General features: G+C 41.3%; 3 protein-coding genes across 6 annotated transcripts; 1 reads left to right on the forward strand and 2 right to left on the reverse strand.

Moving 5' to 3' along the window:
- The first annotated feature begins 3,235 nt into the window (after positions 1 to 3,235).
- LOC104433444 (expansin-A1) lies at positions 3,236 to 5,547 on the forward strand. The gene is made up of 4 exons (XM_010046189.3): positions 3,236 to 3,400; positions 3,577 to 3,721; positions 4,270 to 4,582; positions 4,712 to 5,547. The coding sequence occupies exons 2-4, from the start codon at positions 3,589 to 3,591 to the stop codon at positions 5,016 to 5,018; spliced, it is 753 nt and encodes a 250-aa protein (XP_010044491.1). The 5' UTR covers positions 3,236 to 3,400; positions 3,577 to 3,588; the 3' UTR covers positions 5,019 to 5,547.
- Positions 5,548 to 7,293: 1,746 nt separating this feature from the next.
- Positions 7,294 to 9,653, reverse strand: LOC104433445 (50S ribosomal protein L18). Of its 4 annotated transcripts, XM_010046191.3 has the most exons (6): positions 9,360 to 9,652; positions 8,881 to 9,042; positions 8,719 to 8,807; positions 8,150 to 8,302; positions 7,851 to 8,032; positions 7,294 to 7,715 (listed from the first exon to the last, which is right to left on the reverse strand). In XM_010046191.3, exons 2-5 carry the CDS (start codon positions 8,975 to 8,977, stop codon positions 7,877 to 7,879), a joined length of 495 nt encoding a protein of 164 aa, XP_010044493.2. In that variant the 5' UTR covers positions 8,978 to 9,042; positions 9,360 to 9,652; the 3' UTR covers positions 7,294 to 7,715; positions 7,851 to 7,876. The 4 variants fall into 4 exon arrangements, with proteins under 4 accessions (XP_010044493.2, XP_039161933.1, XP_039161932.1 ...); XM_039305999.1 differs by having other exon boundaries at positions 7,294 to 8,032; positions 9,334 to 9,653; XM_039305998.1 differs by having other exon boundaries at positions 7,294 to 8,032.
- A 1,695-nt stretch (positions 9,654 to 11,348) lies between these two features.
- LOC104433446 (E3 ubiquitin-protein ligase MPSR1) lies at positions 11,349 to 12,029 on the reverse strand. The gene has a single exon (XM_010046195.3). The coding sequence runs from the start codon at positions 12,027 to 12,029 to the stop codon at positions 11,349 to 11,351; it is 681 nt and encodes a 226-aa protein (XP_010044497.2).
- Positions 12,030 to 19,047: the final 7,018 nt, after the last annotated feature.

Genomic DNA, 19,047 nt, shown 5'->3' on the forward strand with positions numbered 1-19,047 from the left:
AAGTTCGCTTTTCCAAAAAGTTCTTGGTCATTTTAGGTAGTCTACAAGAAATGCGCTTAGGTTTTTAGATGTTTTGACAATCTTGGGCTTACCCACTCACGCCTTGTGAGATTATGGGGACGAGCTCACTCGGTGGCATGTTTATGCCTTTGTTAGCTCCTTAAAAAGAGCATTCTAATAATGGATGAGGTAAGTCCTTGCTCCGTCCATATCCTTTTTTCACATGTAAAAGAAAATCCAAGCACGTATCTGCCATTCATTAAACGCCTTTAAAATGAAGGGTTAATACAACCAAAAATCCCAAAACAACATACTCGCGTGCTATATTCATCTCAAATCAATTTATGGGTCACAAGAAAATTCAAAACTAGCACAATAATACTGCTATGTCTATAGTGAAAAACTGGATGAAGCTCCTACCCTGGAAAGGCGTCATATAGATTATATACCTTTCTACGGTAATTAGCTCAGTAGTACGGCTATATCTATGATGGAAAACAGATCTGCTTCACCTTTTTTTCTTCCTCAGCCATCTATGTTAGGCGAGGCCAAATGAGAGAAATTGAGGTTTGCTTGGAAAATCAATTTGAAGCGCATCAAATTTAAAGAGGGTGCTCAACTTTTAGAATTACAAAATGAGGATTACATATACCAAATCCATTAAAAAAAAAAAAAAAAAAAGAAGAAGAAGAAGAAGAAGAAATAGTGCAAATATTGAGAAAAACATCCCGCATCGACCAAGTTCTTACCTCTCTAGAAGCTAAGCTCGTGTTGTGGCCATAGAATTCAACACCAAAAGAGGAAGAACCCACCAAATTTCTAAATTCATGATTTTCAGTGGCCTCCTCGAAAGAATCTTGAAACGAAGCGTCTCAAAAGAAAATACAAAAGAAATTAAAGATGGATGTGCAAAGAGCCAAAAGGGTGTATGTAGAGTGCATGTGCGCGCAAAATGCATCTCTCTCTTTAAAGGACCCACCATAATTGGATTGATCTTCAACTAATTTAGCCATTTTTTTTTCTTTGAGGGAGATAAAACAAAATCAGCTCACCTAATTTTTTATCAATACATCTCGCCTACTCTGCAAACTAATTACATATCCGATTTGACCGATGGACGAATACGTGAGCATAAGGTTAGAGTTACCATATGAACTTCACAAGTGTAAGTTATGGACGATTACAAAACCAACTCTGACTTCATATATGCTTTTGCATTTCCTACTTTAACATTTCAAAAACTTGCACTCTGCGCCTCTAAAATCTAGAAATCCTCATGTCTCGTGAGATTTTAGAGAGAATCGCATTCATTGAGCCCAAAACTTAGGGTTTTAAAAATATGAAATGTGTGGTAACGAGAGGATGCGACAACAAAGAAAATGTAATGAAGGAAAAGGGTGAGGATGGTTTTGGGATTAATTAGTACTCAAAAAGCTTACTTTCATGTGGCCTTGTCGCAACATCAATTCTTTAATATATTCTCACCGTCGTAAATCATCTATTATCATATCGAAGAAAAGAAGATAGATAATTCCATGCAAACCAACAATCGAAGAAAATGACAAAGTCCGATTCTCTGTCAGAGGGCCTTTGAATTTTACGTTACGCCTCTGGATTCTCAGTTCGGGGAGGGCTTATCAAGCCTTGATGATTGATTGACAGGCTAAAACGGCCGCAAATCCCGGCCGTGTTATCCCGCCTAATCAGTCCGAACGAGGATTGCCACGTTTCGTTTTCCATGCAGGTCCTGTTTTCGTAGACAGAATCGACCCGATCACAGCTGTGTTTATGTAGGAGATGACAGCCGCTCCACCGATCTAGAGGAGACGTATTGCTTTCGGAGTCCAGAGGGGGATAGCGAAAGACGGGGGAGAAACGCTGGACTCCAATTTGGATCCATGTCAGTCGTACTTGAAAGGGGACCGTCATTGATTAATGCCATCATGTGCTAATTATTGCTTCTTACGGCATTAGCACCCGTGAGCTCCATCGAATAGAGTGCCCTATTAATCTGGAACCACTAATTAACTTTTCGTTGTTGTAAAGGCGACACGATAAATAGTTCGTAATTACAGTTTTGTAAAGATAATTTTAGTTTGAATTATCTTCATGACAGAGCTAGCAATCATCTTGCAGTATAAGGATTAGGAATTGATGAGTCATTAAGCTCGAGCTTTGAGCTGATAATTTAGGATTATGACATCAACCTACCTTCTTACTTTGTCCATTCAGATGATGATTCGCTCGCTTAGCTAACGGCGAGATTAATGTCAAGGGGGTTAATGAACATGCCAGAATGAAGCTACTCCTAGAAAGGGAATCAAGGCTAGGGTTGAACAAAGTGTCTCTACTCGAGTAATCATGCACTCGTTACCTTATGGTGAACTGAGTGTCTAGGGTTAATGAACATGCCCGAATGAAGCTACTCCTAAGAGGGGGAATCGAGGCTAGAGAGTTGTCTCCATTCTAGCAAAATGAACCCACGTTGATTCATCAAAACCCTAGAGCTGTAGAGCAGCAACAGAGAGAGAGAGAGAGAGAGAGAGAGAGAGATTGAATCAGGTTTTAAACGAGAACGCACCCATTAAATGAATCGAACGAGGGTTGAGAGTAACCCCCACCTAACCCTCCTCCTTCAAGGACGCGTGTGGCTACGAGCTGGACTCCTTGCTCCTCTTAGAGTGCATTTCTGCCTACCTAGAATCACGTAATGGGAAAGAGAAAACTCCTATTAACAAGTAATTAATGTAAGCGTGTTCTCTGTTGGGGTTTATGGTATGTTGCAGTATGGAACTGGCTTGATAGCGAACGATAATCTTGCTTAACGACATATCATTGAGTAGCTACTAAAGAGCATCCAAGAAAGTAGGGGGCGAAGAGAGAGAGAGAGAGAGAAGGGGGAGGTGCGGCAAATGGGCGTTGCATGCGAACAAAAACGATTGCATGTGGGCATGGCGTCTCGGACACCCGCCACCTGTCCGTCGCCACTTAGATTTTGAGGGCCTTTCCTTTAATTTTTTTGGCCTTTTTTCCCCTATTGAAAACGCCCCGAAAACCACACGCTTTCTTCCTCCCGAAAACCACACTTCGAGGCTCGCTTTACGCAAATCTCCTTCGGTCACTGTTTGGAAACCGCTGGTACGGTCCTGCAGCCCCTGCAGTCTCTTGGCCCCTACCAAAACAGTTGGACAGCAAAGTAAAGTCTGTGTTAGTTGTGAAGCAACTAAACCATCCAGAAGCGGTGAAGCACAACCCCTCTTCCCGAAACTCCCTATAAATCCCCCGCTCAAGCTCCCTTCATTTCCCTACTCCATTCCCACTCTCTCCTCCCCTCTCTCGCTCTCTCTCTCTCTCTCTCTCGGTCTGTGTGAAGACTGAAGTTCTGCTCAGTCTTTTGCAGGTAATAATCACCCCAACCCCATTTGGGTCATTGCTCTAACTCCAAGAAGCCTCTTTCTTTTCGTCTATACTTATGCTAGGCTTGGAGAGTGCGGTGTGCTTGAAACTGGAGTCCTTTTTTTTACCCAAAAATGCTGCATTGCATAATTTGGTTGATTTGGTCTTTGGCATGCGCAGGGGAAGCAAAGAATGGCCGTGGTTGGGTTGCTGTTGGTGGGTTGCCTCGCAATGTGGGTGTGCTCCGTCGACGGGTATGGAGGAGGAGGGTGGATCAATGCTCATGCCACTTTCTACGGAGGCAGTGACGCTTCTGGGACAATGGGTAACCAGCCCTTCCCCACTTCGACGCCTCCCTCTCTTCTTCCTCCTCCGCTTCTTCATTTTCAAGCTCTTTTGCTCTGTTTTGTCTCGCTAGCACTGTACACAGCTACTCACTCTGCTAATAGTAACAATGATAAAGGTAACGACATCCGACAGGAACGTGTCGATGAAGTCCATTGTCTTCCACGTTTTTCATTGCGGTCCTACTGTGCTGGTACATCTGACGCAGAAAAGAAAAGAAACAGGGGAAATTTCACCGACACTTGTTAAGCATTCTCACGCTAAGAAAAAGATGGTTAAGTACAGTACTCAAATTACATTTTCAGGACATGAAAGATGGTGAAGTACAGTACTCATACACATCATTAGAAAAAGAAGAGGCAAAAGACATTGCTTTTTTTTTTTTCCACGTTTCCCAGAATTTGTAGGTTGACAGGCATTTTTAAGGGAAGTCGCCAGCACAACAGAAGGGTCCTCTGCATTTTGCTCTCCTATAGGTGGAGCTCATCTCTAAACTCCGTCTCATCCTTAAATTTTTGGTCACATTAGGTGGAGCCTGCGGGTATGGGAACTTGTACAGCCAGGGCTACGGCACCAACACCGCGGCGCTGAGCACGGCCCTCTTCAACAACGGCCTGAGCTGCGGGTCGTGCTACGAGATCCGGTGCGTGAACGACCGCCAGTGGTGCCTCCCTGCGAGCATCGTGGTCACCGCCACCAACTTCTGCCCGCCCAACAACGCTCTCCCCAGCAACGCGGGCGGGTGGTGCAACCCCCCTCTCCAACACTTCGACCTCTCTGAGCCCGTCTTCGAGCACATTGCACGGTACCGGGCTGGGATCGTACCCGTCGCATACCGGAGGTACGTGCATTGCAACGCTAGGCCCAGTTTTTTTGGTCGCGTGAAAAAGTTAGGCGCGTGTGTTAAGCACATGAACTCTTTGGTCCGACTAGTCAATTTACAATGTCCAGTGTGGGGGACTTTTTGTAGGGTGCCCTGCCGGAGGAGGGGAGGCATAAGGTTCACGATCAACGGCCACTCCTACTTCAACCTGGTCCTCATCACCAACGTCGGCGGGGCCGGCGACGTCCATGCTGTGTCCGTGAAAGGGTCCAGGACCGGGTGGATGTCCATGTCGAGGAACTGGGGCCAGAACTGGCAGAGCAACAACTACCTCAACGGCCAGAGCCTCTCCTTCAAGGTCACCACCAGCGACGGTCGCAGCGTCATGTCCTACAACGCGGCGCCCGCCCACTGGTCCTTCGGGCAGACCTTCTCAGGAGCCCAGTTCCGCTAGAGAAACCAAAATATTCTACATGAACCGGCTAGGGAGTTTAATAAGATGGTAACGCAATGGACCACGGACTGCCCAGAAACCGGCCTATAGACGAAGATGTGTATATCGTGGTTAGTATAGAGAGTATCAACTAAAAACCCTTGATTGAGATTTGAGTATGTATATGTGTGCCATGTTTGTAATATGCTTGGGGCGGAGGTCATTGTAGCCTCCTAGTCCTAGCTCGGTACCGAGTCGATATGAGAAGAGGCTAATAATTTTACATAGGCTCCTCTCATGTTTAGGCATTATTTTGGTTCCGTGCGGTCCCCTGCATATTTTAGTAATTACAGAAGTGGGCAGTGGTGGAGTTCTACCACCCGCAACTATGTAGCTTTTCCTATCATTAGTAGTCTTTTTGCCGTGTCCCTCTCGGTGCTCGAGAAGGTCATGTTTCTCCCGCATTTGGCTGTTTATGTCCACGACTGTAATATGTTTGTATTGGAAACATCAAGTCATTCTATTCAGATCGAAAGACTTTGCATTTTAATTTTTTTGGTGCTCTATAATACGTGCTCGAAATATTTAAAGTCTCGAACTACACCTTTTGCCTACCGATTTGATTTTAGCTTACGTAGTCGGCACGATGTTGTATCTGTGTGGCATTGTCTTTGTTTTCAAACTCGACGGACCTTGAGAAAAGTTGACCCATGAAAACACGACTTCGGCTTCTTGTTTTGCTTTTGGGTCGTCCCATCCGAAACGGACGGGCTCCAGTTTTCGTGAGTAAGAAAGCAACCCACTGAAGGAGAATTGTACATACAAGTTACGTTGTGCTCTGTTGATTGAATCGGATTTTTTGAGAAACACCGAGACATGTCGTGTCGATGTCCCTTCTTGCCCTGTTCCTTGTGATCGAATGTATCCAGAGGTGTATTTATGTAGAGTTGATTGAAGCTCTCAACACGGTCCTAAAAACACGAGCAATTGCGGTAAAAGCGGAAGAAGAAACCCGTCGGTCGCCAAGGAAATCTTCATTCTCGGTTCCGATGTCCTTTTCCCAGGTAAGTTTTCTAAGCCTGGCGGGCGCACATGCATACAGCTGGGAAGCAACAGCAATGGACTGTTGATCCCGACTAATGAATCGCGATAAGATAACGACAATTTACAACCAGAGCGCCAATCTTCTTCCCATTATTTTCTTATTATTACATTTTGGTCCTCTGTTTTCCCCTCAATTCAGCACGGGAACACAATATGTGTATCATGCGGTGCGTCGATCTATGGCAGTCTTTCGGCCTGGACCAGACAAAGTAGCACGGTGGAATTGAAGTCGATAGAGGAGGGCTATGAGAATTAAGACATTGAACACAGCTCTGAAGCTTGCGGGGAGTTTCTAAGACATTTCGCTGTCATTAATTTTCATTTTTTTTCTTTAGTAGCGAATGAGCAGATCGAGCTTTTACTGATAGTTTGTGACCGAAGCTATACATCCCCCAAGAGGAGCTTTGATGTCGCAATGCTTTTAAGGGTATGGTTGGGTCACTTGAAAGCTCTAAAATCTGGAAATCAAATCAACTTTTTGTGATTGATTGTTTTGTTTCTCTCACGGTTATTTTTCCTCCTCTTGATTGCGGGGAAGCTAATATATGTCAATCTGTCTTTATCTTGCGGTGCAGCTTCGGCCAATGCTTAGAAAGAGACAAACAAACATTGTTTCGATCTTTATGAGGCATCTAGATCGCCTACGTTTCTTCAATTTGGACGGTGACTGAAGATTTAGGCCCCCAGCTGTTCTTATTCGTCCTTTTTTTTCTTTTCTTTGTGTTGAAATTTTGCAGGATCCAACAATCATCGTGTGCCATCGCATGGCCATCCAGTGACTGCCTCTATAAAAAATAATGAGGCTAAACCTAAAGTGGAATCCGTCGGTTTGGCCCATTTGAGCTTTGGTTCTGGTCAGAGGTCTTGCATTGTGGTCACTGCTGAAGGGCCCACGAGAGGAAACGGAAGAAGTAGATCACCTTCTACGTTTCTTGATCTCCTACTTGTGCAAATCCCCGAAAGAGAAAGTTATTCACATGGTTCGTATCGTTTGTTCCTGTGCTCCTGTAACTTACTGGAACGAAGAATATGCCTAGAGCAGTGAAGCTGCAAAAAGAAGTTCGGCACTGTCGAATGACTTCCGCTCCACCTTTTCTTCTTTCTTTTGGGGGAATCATTTTTGCCATTCGACCTAGACATGAGAATGGATTGGAATTCTCTCCCATAAGTCATGTATGAGGCTCATTCGAAATGAGTATGATCCATGACAGATTACGGTTTCCCTTAAGAGGATGTATGTTCATGCGTCCATACATACTTTACAAATACATCATGCAATGAAATTGTCACATCCCCATCAAACCCAACATAAGCAAGGGACCACCTCCTTAAGCAATGGCAACAATATCTGGAAAACACATCTTGCCAAACCTATATTTTCTTTGATACAATGAACGGCCGAGAAATCACAAAATACAAAGATCACACTTGAACCTACGTATTTTGACCCTAACAGAGATGTAGACAGCCACAGAAGAGGACGGGTAAGAAGCTCAGGATTTCTCTAGATAGATCCAAAAGTTCACCTGCCAATCTGCTAGTTATTTGCCACTCCACATGATACTACCAAATCTCCTTTAACGATACCTATAGCACTCGATACCTGCTTTGTAACTGGCACACAAATCAATTAATACCCAGGAAGTGCTTTTGCCTTGCCAATGTAGATGTACTAAAGAAGAGTCAAGATGAGCTTAATAATGTGCCCCACCAGGCAAATTCCCTTGGGACAAACTAACAGGGACTTACAGGAAGTATTGTGGTCCGAGGCGAATCTAGTGAGGCAAGAAACCATGCCGAGCAATTGCAATTTCAAAGGCTTGGATCCTCTCCCCACGAGCAAAACCATTGCAATCATATGTTGATATCTCATAAATGTCCAAGTCAACACAAACCTTGATAAGCTCTTCACCAACACGTCGAGCCGCTTCCTGAGTGGCATGAGGTAAGTTCCACTCTCAGTTGAAACTTCTATTATTGAATAGGAGGCTCTTCATTCCCAGGATTTATCTATTAGATATCCCAAAAGAACTAAATATAGGACTTACAATGGTTGTACACGGGGGATTATCCCTAAAGGACTTCTGAAGAGTGCTTCCATAAAATAAACACTTTTTGTTTTGGTCATCTACCAGCATGGCATATAACTGCTTATCTGAACAGAATACTGAAAGCCTTGGACTTGTAGGGGTGCCGGTAAACTGGTTAAGAAGATAGCAATACATATAAGATGGCAACAAAAAACCATTTTTGGAAGAAATAAACTGTTGAAAGCTCATCTACAATTCTAGACACTGGCAACAATTTATTCCTAGTATAATATATCTCATGAACTGAAAAGATTGAGAACAGTGTTGCTGCTCGAAGTTTTGACTTTTAATATAAGATTTTGCCGTGCTCGTTTCAGATAGGAGAAACTTGAAACAAACATACAAGAATTAGATGACAGTGTTCAATAACTTCTGAAAAAACCAAAATCAGTTATGAAGTTTCCAACAACAAAATGCCGATTTTTTTTTTTTTTTTCACTTGAAGCGATAAATCAACATTTTTAGAAAGACGGCTAACTTTACATAATCAGAAACAGTATACAGGATATGCACCGGATAAACATTACCTTCCTTTGCCTCCTCCTGTTTCGGATTTTCGGACTTTCAATTCGGGTATTTCCTTTAGCTTGGATCACCAGTGGCTTCCGGAGGAACCCTACAAGATTTCCCATGCGCCCATTAGCACAAAGGCCCATGCCGAAGTAAACAAGATAAAAAATGTCGCGTACCTGTGTCTATCCTTGGTGGGAGCATAAAAGGTTTCGAATTGGGTCCAAAGAAAACAGACTTTTCCAAGTGTATCACTGGAAATTTCAAAAGAGCCATGATCCAGCCTCGGTTCCGAATTCAACACGACCGGTTGAGTGAATTGATCATAGAAGCATCAGACCCTGCAAAAGAATCGTGGGCCAAAAGGGTAACCGCGAGGAAAAGAGGCAGCAAAAGCGAAACTCAATCAGTCTCTGGGACAATTCGTCGAACGGGTCGCGCGCGGTTGTCAGCATTTTGCTGCTGGGCTTGCGGTTGTACATTACGTAGGAGAAGCCGGTGTCATCTCACGTGGCTTCACATTCGTGAAAAGAGCAAAGACGGCACGACAACAAATCGTCACGAAAACAGAGTAGCAAACAGTCGTTCGCGGAGGTTGGTAGGACAGCGGCGGTACAAAGCGATGGCGGTACCTAGAGAGAACGCCGGGGACACGCACCTCATCGGATCAAAGGGATCCAATCGTCAATGAATCAAAGAGAAAAACGATGGTGGCTCGTGCGTTTGTCTGGGCCGATTCCCAGCAGACCCGAGTTCCAGGATTCAGAAATTGCAGGCTGCTTCTTGCACCGGACGAGATCGTTCCTCCGTCACTCGGGCCTATTTCTTGGCAAGCTCGGCCCTTCCTCTGCTGTATTTTCGGAAAAATGGAATTTTATTGTTATGGACGAAAAAAATACTACTCATTGGCTAATTATCTAAAACGATATTATGCAACCATTTTTCAGAAAATGAATTTTTATTTGACATGCAAGATGAGAAGTCGCGGTCCTTCGTTAAGCTCTAGTCAATGGGCATATTTATATCAATGCCCATTATCTTTTATTACTATTGATTTGGAAAACTAGTAATTTCTTAAGAATATAACTAATCAAATCCACGACATAAAAAAGGTGGCTTGTGTAGATTGTTACCGCTCTATATATATATATGCACGAGGCTTTTTCTTTTGGCTAGAGTTTGGGTGTTTACCCAAAATGTATAATCTATTATGTAAAAATGAATTTTGGGTATCTAATGAGGTTATATAGATTTGTTTTTTTTTCAAAAAGAAGAAGAAGAAGAAGAAGCTATTTTAATAGGCGACTTTAAAGATTTAACTCTAGAGTAAACTTTGCCTGACTCAACTTTTTAAGATTCTTGTGTCTTTTTCTTTGCCGTTTGCTTTTGGCTTTTCTTGAAAGAACAGATAAATATCTCGAGCCTTTTCTCCTTGACTTTCTCATTTTGTCTTTCCTTCTTTCGATTCTCTTTAGAGCGAAAAATATATGAATAGGTTCTTGTCGAGAGAAGTAAATTGTCGTTCATTGCTCCACTCTAATCCTCATACCATGAGAAATCATAATAATTTGAAAAAACAATTAAAATTATTATTTTTTTCACTATAGTTTTGGAAGAAAGAGCCGTGTTTAGGATGCATAGGAGATATCCAATATAGAAAGAGAAGAATCTAAATGAGCATATACTTTTTTTATTAAATGAGATGAGTCTTACATGAGATCCACATAATCTAAATTAATGAATGAATTATGCTCGTATGTATTAAGGGTATGCAATATTTGCTCTAGACAAGTATATGCTTTTCATCTCATGGGTAATGTAATTCGTATATCCGATTATTGTGATGGCACAAGGGAGTGCGGTTAGTTTGATACTTGCATTGAAAGAGTAATATACCATTGAGCAAAGTCATCGCACGTGGCTCAACTACTGAGCATTGTTAGTAACACCTCAATTTTTTCCCCTCCCAAACAGGTGTTTCAACACCCTGCAAGGCATTACATCATACTCTCGCCATCGAATTCATCACACCAATCAAGTTAGACGACAGGTGAAATGAAGGCGAATGGATTGTTGAGGAGCTTTTAGTTTCAAGAGACGAGCGCCAATCGAGTCCGGATCGCTAGTGACTATAATGCTTTGTTTTCTGAAGATTTGAATATTTCCCCAACACCAAAGTGCAATGATCTACCTAGTTCATCAAACATAGGAACACAACAACGAACCAAAGGAAACCATAGCTTTCTGCCTTAAATTCAACCGAGTGGTATCCTCACCATGACCGATGTCAAGTCGTCAACTACCGAACGCAAATCAGCCCTCGGGGCCTTGTGTCGAACTCACTTAAATGACACGCAAGTGTCATCAACATGAACGATTGCTCTTTGGTCTTTACCTCGCTTGATCGGATTCACGAGCGAGGGCGACGTCTTGAGGATCTCGTGCTCGCGACCTTTCCTTGAATTTTGTGCACAAAAACACTGGTTAAAAGCCTCAAATCTCCATTATTCTCTCCAAAGCCCGATCGAAGGCTCTCAGCCGGCCTTACACATTACACATCACGCCCAAAGTGCTGCTAATTCCCTAAACTCGAAGGGATAAAAGGACAAAGAAGAAAACAACGAAGAACCTAGCGTTTGGACAAGACTCATGCTCCGTCCGTCGAGTAGTGACGATGAAGACGATCGTGAAGATGATGATGATGATGATGATCGGTGTCGCTCGAACCGTCTCGTCTCACGACCGAGTAGCCGATCCAAATGTCCCTCCCCTCCTCTCCTCCTTCGCCTCCTTCGTCGTCCTCCTCCCATCCCTTCCTCGCGGCGCCTCCTTCGTCCGCTGGCATCTGGTACCGGCAGACCGGACAAGTCCCGTGAATCCCGAGCCACCGCTCGATGCAGCCGCCGTGGAACCTGTGCCTGCACGGCATCTCTCTCCCCTCCTCCAACTCCTCCATGCATATCGCGCACTCCTCCTCTTCCCCTCCCCCTCCCCCTCGCTCGTCCGTCCTCTTCATGACCACGTCCCGCATGGCTCGCACGGACTCTCTCGACGCCGGCGGCCCGCCGCCGCCCTTCCCGTCCCGCAGCGCGCGGACCAGCGGCTCCCAGCTGGACGGGGGCGGCGACGAGGGGTCCACAACTGCCATGTACTGGGTCAGCGGGTTGACCAGGATGATCCTGCCACGGGGTGGGTCGGGGTCGCGTTCTCCGTTCTGGTTTTCTTGGGAGGGTTGCGCGGTGGGAGAGAGATGGGTGGGGGTGGGGAGCCCCGGAGGAGCTTCGGGCGGCGGCGGCGGCGGCGGTTGTTCTGCGTCGGAAGAAGCCATTCCCTTTTCCTTTTCTTTCACAGCGTGCTTGAGAGGGAGCTGATGGATGGTGGGGCGGCGAAGAAGGGACGGAGATGAGCAGATATTTTAGTGGGTGCGGCCCACAGGGTGGAGTGTTGATTGGATCGAGGAGCAATCAGGAGTTGCACCCCGAAAGTGACGCGGTTAATTAGTAGTAGGACTTTTCAGGAAAGAGGGGAGGCAACTCGTCATTTTGTGAAGTTTTTCTGAGGGAATTCCGTCCGAGATTTTACCAAAAGGACAAACAGGTCGTGCTCGTGTTTATCCATTACGACCAAACACCTACTCCTGCAACGTCTCCATCCATCAGCCTCCCCCTTCTCCTCTGGAAATTAGAACCCGATTAGTAGTGAACCTCAAATTAGAACCCGGTGCCTGTTTTAAGTTTCACATGCGTAATACTGTTGAAAATTTCAAATCAATACCCATGTAACACATTTATCACAAATTAATTCTTGCATCACAAAAAATATCAAATTATAACCCCACGACTTTTTATCCCGAACTAAGTTCACTCCCACAAAAATCCCAAACCATTACCTTTACCCAAATCCAACCTCTGTTAAAAGGCAAGAAAATGATCTAATATGTCTTAAATCTATTGCACTTTTATCAATTTAGTCCCAAGTCAGCAAATTAGTCTAAATCATTTCACTTGCCAATTGAGCCAATTTGGTCAATTTTGATGGGAAATTAGTGATGTGGTCAACCAGTGTTGACATGGCTCTTTTTAAAATTTCTTCATTTTTATACTTTTCTCTCTTTTTATTTTTTATTTTGGTTTGGGGTTAGGGTCGATGGCCCTCACCAGCCACAGGTGAGGGTTGCGACACCCTCAGCAGGGGTTGCAACGCCCTCACTAGTGAAACTGAGGACTCACGAGCCCTTGCCCATAATCAACCCTCGCCAAATTTGACCAGGGGAGGGCGGGGACCTTGGTCGAGACCCTCACCTAGTGCCGATGAGGGCCAGTGAGCCCTCGTCTAGCTAGTGAGGATGGCGACACCTTCACCCAGGGTCGTCAAGGGTTGATGGGCCCTCAATTTTGGCTAACAAGGGTTGGCCAATGAGATCGGTAACCCTAATCGACCCTAACCCCAAATCTAGAAAAAAAGAAGTGAAAATGCCAAAAAAAAATTATTAAAAAATTATTAAAAATATTATTAAAAAGCGCCACATCAGTGCCGACCAACTACGTCGGCAATTTCAGCCAAAATTGGCTAGATGAACTCAATTGCAAGAAGTAAAAAGGTTTATAACTGAATTGTCAAAATTAAAAAGTTTATGACTGTATTGGCAAAAGTCTAATAGGTTCATGACTTTTTGGACAATTTTCCCATTAAAAGACACACGCGTGTTAACACTCATGGCAAATGATCGCAAAATTGATTTGTGATATCAAGGCATTCCATATGCTTAGAACCAGGGAAGCCCAAGTTAGTTGCAATAGATATGTTATCCCACAATGAAGCGAACATTGATATCACAAATCAATTTTGCGATCATTTGCCATGAGTGTTAACACGCGTGTCTTTTAATAGGAAAATTATCCAAAAAGTCCTAAACCTATTATACTTTTGCCAATTCAGTCATAAACTTTTCAATTTTGCCAATTTAGTTATAAACCTTTTGTTCAATCATCCAAGGGACTGCCTTTTAACTACAACTACCCAAAACTTTAGTTCAAAATATAGAGACACTCAAGGATGCCATGATAGTAACATTTCTAACTTAATTAAGCTGCATTTCTCAAAGAATCCTACCAGACTAGAGAAGAAGAAGTGTTTGGAAAGATATAATGAATTTTCACAAGCACACACTTTACTTTAAAGAGACTCTACCAACACATTACATCACATTTGCCTTTTATTGGCATTAAGAGCTCACAAAAAACAAAAACCATGCTCACGAGTCTTGAAAACACACAGGCTCCGGAAATCTCGTTCAGAAAATTATTTTAGATACAGTGAACATTGACTATGAACAATTATTTCCCTAACCTATTGCTACAGTACTTTGTTACAATGACCTTTGTTATAGTAACTTTCGCTATAGACCTATCTACCATCTCGGGAGTTGTAATCATAGTCTGAATTATCAGAGCTATGTCATGCAAGTTGTTCTTTCATGTAGCATTGTTCAAGATCTTCAAGTCCATTATTAGGAGCAGGAGGATTGTAGGTGGTGTGAGTGGATTCTCTTTGTGATATCAAGGCATTTCATATGCTTAGACTAATTGAGATGGATTCTTCTTCATGAGTCATGGAACATTGTCTTGATCCTTTCTTTCAAGTATAATTGGTTAGGTTTAATTTGCTATTTAAGCATAATGGGAGATTGTATTAGGGTGCAATCTAAGGGAAAAAGACAAAGGTCCCTAATTATAGGAGTCTTGAGAAAGAGGCCCTTCCCATTGATCATAGGATGCCAGAGGATAAGATTCTTAAAAGGACTGTGTAGGATCATATGTGCTTGTCATTTCTTGCTCTTGTGACCGAGGAGGTGTTCTTGCCTAGTTTTGTGCTTGATTGAATTCTGTGAGTGTTTGTCTAACTTCACGTGCAAGACCATAGTGGTCCTATGGAACAAGTGTTGAGTAATCCCATACTTCTTCAGGAATGGTCCAATTTTCTTAGCATAGGACTCTCTAAAATCTCTGTAGTTGTATTCGATGGATCCTACACAATCAAGAAATGTTTTGTAGATACGAGCTTCCTGAAGATGTAGTTGAGGCTTGTAGGTGGTGGTTCCTATTTCTTCTTGTGCCAATATTTTGCATAAAAGTCTATGGTCGTCGTAAAATACCACTGTGTCTAACTCTAGCTTTGCTCAAGGGACATCTCTTAATTCTTAGAGGGAAGAGATGTTTCCAATAAGTTGGAGGATAAAAATAATTAAGCACAGTAAGTAGATTTATGTCGCTTTCATTTCTCTTGTTTCATCGAAATGCAATTAGCTTAGTTAACTTGACAATGAACTTTTTGGCGGTGAACTCAATAGATATTAAATACTTGTTGGTTAAGTATCAAAACATCCATCAAAGCTGATCAAGGAAATCATATTCCTTCCAAATTAATAGATGTATGAATGGATACCTGGAATTTAATCTGAAGGGATAAAAAAATTGAGCCTTCATGATATCTAAAGAGGTTTATATGACATTGCCACATGAGATTATCAAGATTTTCAATGAAACCGTCATTCTTGATTTATTCAATAATCTCCTATGGATACTCCAGGCTTGGCCAATCTTGCATTTTTTCGATTTTTTATAATTTTCTTCCTGTGGAAAAGGATGCCTTAAAATGTACATGTTGATTTCAACCGGAGCCTTCAGTATGAAGAAAAAAGTGAGTAAGCATATTCTTCTTTCCTGCAATATGCTTGGTTTTGAAGAAATATTTTGAAAACCATTTAGTCCATCGTAGCGGCTAGGAATGAGGAAACTATTTCTACTTGAATTTGGTTATATGAGAAAAAGATTACATATCCAATTCTACTAAGAAATGATGGCCAATAAGATAGAATTCAAACTTTTTTATCCCATTCTTTATTGCCAATATTTCTTTGAAAGTAGAATAATAATGTAATTCAACCTAGGAAAAATTTCCACTTTTGTAAGCACAAATGTGTCATTTACCATCAATTTCTTCGAATAATATGGCTACCCAATATTCATCACTAGCATCAATTCGGATAACTCTTTTCCTAGTATATGGTATTTGTAATGAGAGAAGAGTCCACATGACTTCCTTCAGTTATGTTACTGTCTTGGTTTGAGTCTTACTCCAAGGTGGAAGATTCTTTTTTGGCATCAATTGTAACGGGATTAGCAGCTCTACAATGTTGGGAACAAAAATTATTTATCCTGAGAAATTGGTGAAGTTGCTTTGTCATGAAATGTTCTTCTAAAAATTTCAACAACTATTGAGTAATATTTGGCCTTAGGTAGTGTGTACATTTGAGAGAGCATAATTCCATGTTTCTTTATAATGTCCGCAAACTGCTTGAAGAGCCGACAGTAAAATTCTTTATCGGGACTGGAAGTAATATGTCATCAATGTAAATTGGTACACTAGGCAAGATTGGTTGAAAGATACGACACATTGTTTCAGGAATGAGCTTTTTTGAGGCCATAAGGAAAAACTTTCTATTAGAAATATTGGTTTGGAATATAGAACCTTGTTTTTGGTCTGTCTTCAAGATGAATGCCCAATTACTAGAATCCATCTTTGAGGTCAAATTTGAAGTAGATGTGAGGTTTGGATAATCCGGCAAAAAAGAATTTTGAGAGGGTAAAGGGAATTTATCATTTTGAAGGAAGAGGTTGAGAGACCGATAGTTGATCACTAGTCACATCTTTCCTCGGTTCTACTTTACTCGTTTATTGACATAAAAAGCTTCGCAAGCTCATTGTGAATCTAAGATTTCAATAAGGTATTGTTATGGTAGCTCTGTGTATTCCTTCTAAGCAAAAGCAAGATGTTTTGATTTCATTCCCATATGACTCGCTTTGGTGGGATTTATATCTCCATTCCTTTTAAATGGGAGGTGAGAGTGCTAGTATGAACACCTAGAGGGGGGTGAATAGGTGTATAAAATAAACCTTGGCAAATATATGCGGATAAAATAAACTTCAAGTAAAATAAAGGAGTTAAGGAAGAGAATAAGAACACAAGATTTATAGTGGTTCGCTTAATCCAAGCCTACGTCCACTATCCCACGCTAACAGCCTTCTTGGCTAGATTCCATTATGCAATCAACAAGAGATTACAACTTTGAGTGCAAACACTTAGTAAATCACACTATCTCACTAAGTCACTCTTTTGGTATTTCTCTCACGATCACAAACGTTTAAGCTCTCCAAAGACAAGTGTATGATCAAAGGTCGCTCAGACTTTGGAATTATAAATTCTACGCTCCGTCTCTTACTTGCTCATCGGTCCTTCATCTCCTTAAATACTCCTCCACTTCCAAACTACCCGTTAGACAGTATCGCGGAGAATCGTCTTCCAATATACCCATTGGACAGCTCTGTATCTAGAAGATTTGGTAGCCGTTGAGTGACAAAGGTAGAATCCCAAATTGATTCCGATCGCCCATACAAACGAAATCTTGATTTCCATAAGTAAAGCTTCTTCGTATAGAAAGATCTTGTCTTCAAGATCCAATCGTCAATCAAATCAATCTTGATGTGGAATCCAAACCAGATCACTAGTTGTTATATGATTGGGCTTGTATTACGTTCTGTCGAATTCTGGATGTAAAGTCTGAGAGCAATAAACTTTACAATCTGAGTCTGTAGACTTTACAATCTGAGTCTGTAGACTTTACAATTTGGGTCTGAACATATCTGCTTCTGAACAGATTTAGCTTTAAGGTCTGTACCCAATTCAGCTTCAGCATAGAGTCTGTCTTCTGGTTCATCATTCACGTTCAGTCTGGAATTAGTCAGAGTTGACAAACTTCTGATGTAGAACAGACTTTGACACTAAAATCTGGCAGTCTTCAGACTTTGACACAGAAGTCTGGAAATTTTCAGAATATACTCTGGACATATGTTACGTTCAGTCTTCTGGCCGTCTTCTGATTTTGATAATATCATTTACATGTTCTAACATCTGCATGGTCTATTACTCAACCATCAAACATGTTAGTAGCTTTTGATTTATTTTGTCATCTTCAAAATATCATAAGGGATTTCCCTAACAATCTCTCCATTTTTGATGATGACAAAACAATCTCTGAATATGCAGATTTGTAAACACGCTTTTATTAATTTAAATCAAAGGATATCAGAAGATAACAAATAGATTGAGCATAATAATATTTAGAAAATAATCGCAACTCAATATTATGTAATAAATATCAACCAATCAGCACATATGCATATTCATATCTTCTCCCCCTTTTTGTCATAATCAAAAAGCGATAATAATGGATTCACGTAGAGAATGATAACAAATATCTTGCATGAATCGCAATTTCCAAAAATCAGCTTTTATAAAGCAAGTCGAATATTAAAGATATGCAATATAGCTCACTTCGATCATATATATCAGCAAATATCCAATAAAAATTACGGATGCATCATAGAATGCACGTACCTTTTTTGTCATAATAATATCAATAAGAGATTTGTTAATGACAAAAGGTAATAAAAAATGCACTAACCGGATTTTTTTAGAATAAATTATGACACATTTACCTTTCCTTCCATCCATAATAAGATCACGATCAATCCAAAAAGATTTTTCCATAATTGATCAAAGCTCCCCCTCAATTTGTTGCATTTTTTGAGATGATCACGATTCTTTTCCTTTTCTTTTGAATTCACGTTCTCCCCCTGTGATCTGACAATATTTGCGAATGGAAACAATTGTTGCTTGTGCACGTTGAGCATAATATTTTTCCATTATTTCCTTCGTAGCGACATCCGCAACGATCACTTGCATTTTGAAATTCGAGGCAAAATTTTATTTTCTTTAATCAAGCTCATCTCGAATTCAACCTGCATCAACTTAACAATTTTTTTGCACAAACAAGCTATAATAATATCCACGTAATATATAATGCCCTTTCTTCAAATAAATAAGTTGAATAGCATATGTAAAATTAAAATTCAGAATTACTCAACCTTCCGTACGACACATAAGGGATTTCCTCAATAATTTGCAAAATTTTTGCATAAGGAATAGAATCTTTGAACCTCTAGAAGATAATGTAGAATCTCCATGATTTTCTGATTGAGTTTTCCAAAAATCCATATGGAAGATTCTTTTGTGACCTGCAAATTCTTATATAACAGATAATAATCTTTGCAAAAATGTCACTTGATATCTTCCTTTTATTTGCGGATCAAACTTGCTAGATATAATATATCTTCTAAGAATATAGCAAGAATATCCATGAATATGCAGTAATATCTTTCGAGATCAAAGAGATTTCCTTGAGCATAAATTTCATATATGCATTTTGGAAAAGGAAATTAGATATT

The sequence above is a fragment of the Eucalyptus grandis genome, chromosome 2 (genome assembly GCF_016545825.1).
Source record: "Eucalyptus grandis isolate ANBG69807.140 chromosome 2, ASM1654582v1, whole genome shotgun sequence".
Taxonomy (NCBI): domain Eukaryota; kingdom Viridiplantae; phylum Streptophyta; class Magnoliopsida; order Myrtales; family Myrtaceae; genus Eucalyptus; species Eucalyptus grandis.